At 39.9% G+C, this 8,048-nt stretch overlaps 1 protein-coding gene across 4 annotated transcripts in view; it reads left to right on the forward strand.

The window, feature by feature from the left end:
- Nucleotides 1–7,844, forward strand: part of LOC136523089 (protein SWEETIE-like) — a 43,004-nt gene extending 35,160 nt beyond the window's left edge. For 2 of the 4 annotated variants that reach the window (XM_066516865.1, XM_066516867.1), the window contains exons 25-31: nt 2,315–2,471; nt 3,744–3,893; nt 5,528–5,577; nt 5,704–5,803; nt 5,943–5,999; nt 6,670–6,737; nt 7,343–7,844. In XM_066516865.1, the coding sequence (XP_066372962.1) occupies nt 2,315–2,471; nt 3,744–3,893; nt 5,528–5,577; nt 5,704–5,803; nt 5,943–5,999; nt 6,670–6,737; nt 7,343–7,514 (754 nt within the window). In that variant the 3' untranslated portion in view covers nt 7,515–7,844. Of the gene's footprint in view, nt 1–2,314; nt 2,472–3,743; nt 3,894–5,527; nt 5,578–5,703; nt 5,804–5,942; nt 6,000–6,669; nt 6,738–7,342 lie in introns of those variants that run through there. The other 2 variants (XM_066516866.1, XR_010776093.1) reach the window with 2 other exon arrangements.
- Nucleotides 7,845–8,048: the final 204 nt, after the last annotated feature.

Consider the following 8,048-nt stretch of genomic DNA (forward strand, 5'->3'; position numbering starts at 1 on the left):
CAGTGGAGATCGATCTCCTCGGGGTCACGTGGTGCGGAAGCGTTGTCTTGTTCCCTAGATCGGAACTTGAACTCGTGATACGAGGAATAGAATTGGTGGAATAGATGATTGTATTGCTGAGCCTCATGAGCAGATTATATAGAAGTACATTGTTTAGGGGGCAAAAGGCCCCCCTTAGAGATAAGGCAAGCCGGGGTTGCATGATGCTAATCTACCATATCTGGAGATCCCAATATACTCTAAGGGTGCTTTTGGTTTGGCTTTTGGAAACTGCTTTTGCTTCCAAAAAGCCGAAAGGCAATCAAAGGGGTGGACACCAGAAGTTGCTTTTTTTTTTCTCGAATGCGCAGGAGAGCTGCGCATCTTTGTATTATAGGGAGGAAAAAAGGATCGGTCCTTTACATGAACACCACCACCTCACTCCGGGCCGAGCCATGAGGGGTTGAATGAAACAAAAGGTTTGCACTGATAACAAAAATCAGAAGGATGAGGCCTGACCAAAAATCCTTGCAAACTAGAATTAACTAGCCCAAGCCGTGACCTAGATCGAGAGTCTGTAGGCCTCGTGCACCTGCGAGACACCACAACTCCTCATCTTTGAAAGCCTGCATGAGGCTAGAAATCCTCGGTGGAGCTCCATCGAAGACACAAGCATTGCGATGCTTCCAAAGGATCCATGCCCCCAGAATAATGACCGTGTTTAGCCCCGTCTTCTTTTCCTTCGGCAGGTTCTTAGTAGCTTTGCGCCACCAATCAGCGAAGGAGATTTCATGAGAGTTGGATACTTGATCTTGTAGTCCCAACGCGGATAGAATCCAGTACCAGAAATCCCGTGCCAACACACAGGTGGTCAGGAGATACTGGATGTTCTCCTCCAGGTCGCAAAATGGACATGCATTGGGATGTGGAAGTCCTCTCCTCGCGAGTCTGTCCGCCGTCCAACACCTATTCCTTATTGCCAACCAAAGGAAAAGTTTGCATTTCGCTGGAGCCCATGATCTCCAAACTCGATGCCAAGGCTCGAAAGTAATAGAACCGTTAAAAAAGGCCCGATAAGAAGACTGATGAAAAACGACCCGATGCTTCTAGCCTCCAAAGGTGGACATCTGCATCCTGGGTTAGTATTGGTAGTACAGTTTGGAAAGCACCTTGGATCCTTCTTTTGGCTTTTGGCTTTCTGTTTTTTGAATTGGTGAAAATAGAGAGTTGTTTCACAATTGTTTCAAGGAAAATAGAGATAAGAGATAAATTTTATATTTGTTTGAACCAAACAGCTTACAGCTTTTCCACAACCCACAACCTACAACAGCTTTTCAACATCCCACAGCTCACAACAGCTTTTCCAGAAGCCACAGCTCAACCAAACACACCTTAAGAGTTGACATGGCTTGACATTCTAATCTACTTTCTTGGGAATGGAGTTGAGTATATCTAACACATGACAAATTTGTACCAAGTTTGTTGTTTCATTTCTAAGCTTGACAAAGTAAGTATTGAGTTGTATGCATCTACCAATTCAACCCAAAAGCTTAGGCCCTGTTTGGTTGGGCTTTTGGCTTTGGCTTTTGGCCCCAAAAGCCAAAAGCCCAACCAAAGGGGCTGCTTTTGGAGGGTGCTTTTTTAGAAGCAGCTGCTTTTCCGTAGTTCATTTTTGAAAGCTGGTTTGACCCTGCTTTTGGCTTTTGGCTTTCTGCTTTTCGAAATTGGTGGAATAAAAAGCTCTTCCATAGTTGTTTCAAGAGAGATAAAGATAAAAGGTATATTTTATACTTGTTTAACCAAACAGCTTTCAGCTTTTCTACAGCTCACAGTCCACAGCAGCTTTTCCACAGCTCACAGCCAATAGCAGTTTTTTCCCACAGCCACAGCTCAACCAAACAGGGCCTTAAGCTGATGGGGAGAGATGGACAATTCACTTATACTTCAACCCCCCCCCCCCCCCCCCCCCCCCCCCCCCCCCCCCCCCCCACCTCTCACATGGAGGCTCCCTGACGTGGAATAGGAGTGAGCAACATTTATTTTATTTAATTGCGCTAGCCACGATTTGAACTGGAGACCTTTGTTTTCGGCACCATACTGAGAATTAGGGGAACACCTCACACCCATAATGTGGGGTAGCTTTCATATATATTGTCAAGGTACAACTTGGAGTACAAGTCACATGATATATAATGTGGTTTTTCTTTTGTTTGATACCTTGATGTAACAAACAATGTTTTATCCCACCATTTACTGCTAGGCTTATATATTGTAGTGGTGGGAGTATGTTTGGCACATTGAGGTTGTTGCAGTAATGTACCTTTTGTGGATGCAGTGCTGGAGGAATGGCATTATCTACTCTGGTTACCCCAACTGTGAGCTCACTATCTCATTTGAGTAAAAGCTCTAATTTCAATCTGCAGTTGTGGTCACTGCATGCTCTTCTTTTAACCATTGAAGCTGCTGGCTTGTCTTATGTGTCCCAAGTTCAGGTACCCCTGAAATAAGTTTTACAACATTTTTTTTGAGAGTAATAAGTTTTATAGCCACTAGTTTTCTAGATACATTGGCATTTATAAACGTGCGGAAACAATAGCGGTATACTGTTCATTCTTTTGTTCTCTTTTGGATCTGGTACTGTTCAAATTCTTGCCCATGTGACTACCCTGTAAATAAGGATGGATACGGATGTCCAGATATCCGAAAGATCCAACATCCGTATCCGTTTTAGCGTAAATATGGATATCCGTGTCTGTATTCGATTGAAATATGGATGTTAAATGGATGTATCCGTATTTGTTTTTGAAGAATATTCTCTATCTGATTCCACATCTGTATCCGACAAAAAATTGAAATATCCGATATTATCCGAATCTGCGAAGTACAAATTATTTTGAAACCATCTAAATCTTATAATTATGACTAATTAATCATGTCAATGATAATAATTTTAATATAACAGATGATATGTACCATTATTTAAAGGTTATCTATGGCTAATGTAATTTAAATATTATTAACGACATATAAATCTAAAGTTCGATTAATTTTAATATGGCTAATAATATTAATTAGTATTTTATTTTATTTATATACTTCTAGATTTATTTTTTTTATCCGAATTTAGGAATTAGTATATATTATCTATTATTTTCTTATATCTTATATGTATTTAATTATATAGCTACAAATTAAATTCCTTCATCCATAATGATTTTATTATACACAAAACTATCGATATAAACAAAATACATGTTATCTTCAAAAGCAATAGGTATCCGAATTCGAATCTGAATTCGAGATATCCGTTTTGCATTAGTATCCAACAATATCTGTATTCGAATTAAAATGTGGTAAATAGTGGTATCTGAATCCATATCTGTCCGAATCCGATCCGAATCCATCCCTACCTGTAAAGAGCTAGATAGTCATCCTATTTTATCTTTCCATAATTTCGTATCAATTGTTGCTCTATTTTTTTTCCCTTTTTATCTGTGGAAGTTGCTCTATATTCTTTTACTAAGGGGGACACCTACTTAATCAAAGGCATCCTTCCATGAAACTAAAAGTGGCACATATCTTTTGTGCTTTGCCAGCATACAGATTTGAAAGCTCATTATCTTATTATTACGTTCTTGATGTCACTTTTCGTTTCTTATTTGTGCGGTAAGCATGCAATATCATGTGCGGTAAGCATGCAATATCATGTGCTTGTATTGTTGATTGCAAATTTGTAATGGATGCTTTAATATCTTGTTGCACAGGGGACACTTTTCCTTGCTATGGAGATTCTCCTCTTGGAAGAAAATGGATATGTGGATCTTCGACAGGGAATTGGTCGTCTTATAAATGCAATAGTTGCTGTTCTTGGTCCAGATCTTGCTCCTGGTAGTACATTCTTTTCACGTTGCAAGGTTAGACTATTCTTACCTATGTATCACTGATACTCAAGTAAGGTTGATGTACCCGTATCTATATGACAGGATACGGCGATACAGCATCATACTATCTAATACGGGTATTCGGAGAAGTATAAAAAAATACAGCTTAAAAGTAAAAGATTTAATTCGTGATATGCTGCTGATACTGTGTGACACTTCATCCTGGGCCTGCAACACCTTATTTTAATGCCCAGCCCAGCAACACTGGCCCGTATAAAGCTTCCACTGTAAAACACCATCAGGCTCAGCAGCTTAAATGTGTGACCAAAGGATGGTTTCTAATGGTACTGATAATGGGTAGGGTTTGGTTCTTCTATAAGATCCCCTTATACACTCCAGACCAGGTCTTAAATACCATGTCCACAGTCATCAACAGAACACTAAGCACTGTTTAAAATCTGAAATTAACAGTGAAGTCGATCGACCGAAGCCCTGAACTATGACTTTCTCTGCTTGCCCAGAATACTAAAGCCTGACAAAACTGAAGCTGAAACTGATAGAGTGAATGATTCAGAGTTCCTGACAACATGACCCTCTCCTCTAATCTCCTGCTCCGCACTTCCCCTTGTTGGATCACATTATCGCCTGGAGAGCTCACCCCTGGGAGTGGGCATCGCCCTAGGATCCAAAGCCAAAGGGAGCCACTAGGCAATGTTGAACTTGTGAACTCCCTCTGGATTTTTATCTTATCCTTGTCCTGTGTTTTGCTGTAGAGCGTAGAGATGACAAGTGGAAACTCAAAATCTGGTGTGCAAGCTGACGACGTGCTATCTAGTGCTACTGATTTTCAATCGGAATGTTTTTCCCTCTATGTTCTAGCCTTCCGAACTTGAACCAAAATGTGTTATGTTGTTCTGACATGATATATTAAATATATTTATATTATTTTTTTCACTGTTTTTTTTTGGGGGTGGGGGGTGTAAAATATATATTTGTAGCCGTGTCGCTCCATCTCCGTACCTCTATCCATATCAGTGTTTCATGTATCGATGAACAAAGTTTTTTACTCTAACCCCTATTCCAGAAAGAAAAGACCCAACAAACTTTTCAAAAGGATCCTTCTACCTTTAAGCTGTGTTTAGTTGTAGGAATTTGGATTTTGGGGCTACTGTAGCACGTTCGTTTTTATTTGGCAAATAGTGTTCAAACATGGACTAATTAGGCTTAAAACGTTCGTCTCGCAATTTCCCACCAAACTGTGCAATTAGTTTTTCTTTTCGTCTACATTTAATGCTCCATGCACGGGCCGCAAATATTCGATGTGACAGGTACTGTAGCAACTTTTTGGAAGTTAGGGTGGAACTAAACAAGGGCTTACTTGATTACTGACGCTTAGCATTCTAGCCCTCATATTGTAACTGGATAATACATGTCATTATGCCATTGAGTGGCTGTAGTTTTGGGGATTATATATCGTATGTATTAGGTAGTAAAGGTTGTTATTTTCATATTCTTAAGCCCTCGTATTCAAGAATAAAATGACCAGCACTTAACAATTGAGGGAGTATTCTCTGTTTTTGATAGACATGAAATGCAGTCTTTCAACTATTTTTGTCTCTAAAGAAGCTGGTTTGTGTAATTTATTTATTTATTTTTTCCAATTTCAGTCTGTCATTGCAGAGATAAGTTCCTCAAATGAAATGGCTACGCTTTTAGAGTAAGTATTGACATAAAGAACTTGTATTGTTATTAACAAGCATCTGGTTAGTATAGGCCCAAATTAATAAGTAATCTTGAATGCATTTTCTGTAATATTTTACATGAAATTTGACAAAATCTGCAGATCGGTTAGATTTGCCCAGCAGCTTGTTCTTTTTGCTCCTCAAGCTGTTCCTGTGCACTTGCATGTTCAAGGTCTTATCCCAACGCTTTACTCAAGACAGGTAGATACTGCTGCTATTTACTAATTCTAGTTTTTCCCCTCGAATACGCAGGAGAGCTGCATATCATCTCTTTAAAGTAGGAGAAAATACTTATTAACATCTCCCCTCTCACAGTGTTATATAATGTTTTTTTCTACAGCCAAGTCTTAGGTATTTAGCAGTGTCGACACTGCGTCATCTGATTGAAAGGGATCCGGTAAGGCCTGCAAACCGAGATACTTCATTTCAGTATTGTTTTTTAGTTCAAATGCCTTGCAGTTGTTTCTATCAGCAATATGTTGCTCACATCTACAAAGTCAAGCTCAGAGCAATATCTGTTCCATCTCCTTAATTTCTATTTTTATGATCTTTCGTAATGACTATGAGTTCGATGGGGTGTTATTAAGTGTAAAAATTATAGACAATTTTCTTCTGCAGTTAAGTAAACATGCTTTTTTTTTCATAACAATTTATACCATTTTGGATGCCAGTAAATTTATGTACAATTCTAGTGTGTATTGAAAAAGAATTGAGTTTTTAAGTTAATTTCAAATCTGATTGCATCATCATATTCTTAAAGTTGGGGTCATCTGGTTTACATGGTCTAAGTGTTCGAAACCTGGAAATTTTGTTGAAAACTGTGTTTTCTTATGATGCGACGACTGGACGCTGCTATGATTGCTGCGACATTCTTTCATCGTTTCATGCAACATATGCGAACACCATTTGCAAGAAATCAAGGCAATGTTTGCAACAAAATTTTCAACTTTACAACATTTAGCCCATTTGCACCAGATATCCTTTATCTGACTGCATTTTTTCCTTTTTAGATGTTTTTTATGCAATTGTAATTTGCTTATCTTATATTGCTGAATCTTCTCTACCAGGCTGCAATGATTGACGAGAATATTGAAGAGAATCTGTTCAGTATGCTTGATGAGGAGACAGATTCTGAGTATGTTGTTCTATTTGTGTATATGATGTATCCTACAGTCACAAATACAAGTTCATTAAGATATATACACGGCCTCCATATGATACTTTTACTCGCAATATCTATATATAATGAAAGTATATTTTGTAATGAATTTAGTAATTCCAATCATTTGTGAGCTATCTCTGTAAAACTTTAGTTGTCTTGTTGATAGTCAAAGATAAAAAAAAAGGTTCTTAGAATTAACCAAGATGGACTTATGTTTGTGACCAGTGGAAGTATGTGTATTTGCCTTGTGGTGAACTGTATTCATGAGGTCTTATATTTGCCTTATGCCCACTCAGTATTATGTGCCATTTGAAATGTTCTGTTTACATATATGGATGTCTTATGTCAAACCTGCAACTTATCTTTCTGTTTTTCAGATATATCACCATGATTCGTTGGACATAAGTTTACCGCCATTACTTTATCTGTTTTAAAATTTAACTTAACTCAATTGACCAATTCAATGTACTTTGTAAAAACTTATGATGCTAATTTTCTTCTTAATACAAAGATACGCAGCTCTCCTGCGTGTTCGAGAAAAACTTATGATGCTAATCACTAAATATTCAACTGTGCAGAATAGCGATGTTGGTTCGTGCAACTATTATTCTGTCATGTACGGGCGCACATACACCAGACGGCGCCGTGCCAGGGACATCCGGCGCGCGGCGGAACGCGCCCAGAGCGCGCCAACCGGCCAGGAGGTTTCACCGAGTGGCTAATTTAGGAATAGGTTGTTGGCATGCCTAGAAATAAGGAAGGATTAGGGAGAGATTAGTTGCTATATTTACTCTTCATCAAGGATTATATATCCTGTGTAATCAGCACTTGAGAAGTTAAGCAAGATCAATTACCCAAACCTCTCTCTCTCCCTCACGAGTTCTCAAGCCCGGCAGCCGTGAGGGGCATAACCTCCGCTACTGGAAGACACGGCAGGAGACTACGAGTTGCGTAGTCGAGGGCCGCCTACCCTAGATCATAGTGCCCTTGACAACCTGGTATCACAGACCAGACGATCCTCGTCCTCCTCCTCCCCTTCTGTCTCCGACGCCGCCGCCACCCACCACCAGCCGCCGTTCCCCCCAGTACACCTTGCCACCACCTCCAACCATGACCGAGCCAACTCTGGCCGACGTGATGAAGATGTTGCAGGCCATGACCACGGACATGTCCTCAATGAAGGCCGAGATGGCGGCCATGAAGGAAAAGTCGGCGTCGTCGTCGGACGGCAGCGTCGGCGGCCGTACGGAGGACACACGCGATCTGGATCGCCCGCCCAAGCCC

Source organism: Miscanthus floridulus, chromosome 18 (assembly GCF_019320115.1).
Source record: "Miscanthus floridulus cultivar M001 chromosome 18, ASM1932011v1, whole genome shotgun sequence".
Lineage (NCBI taxonomy): Eukaryota > Viridiplantae > Streptophyta > Magnoliopsida > Poales > Poaceae > Miscanthus > Miscanthus floridulus.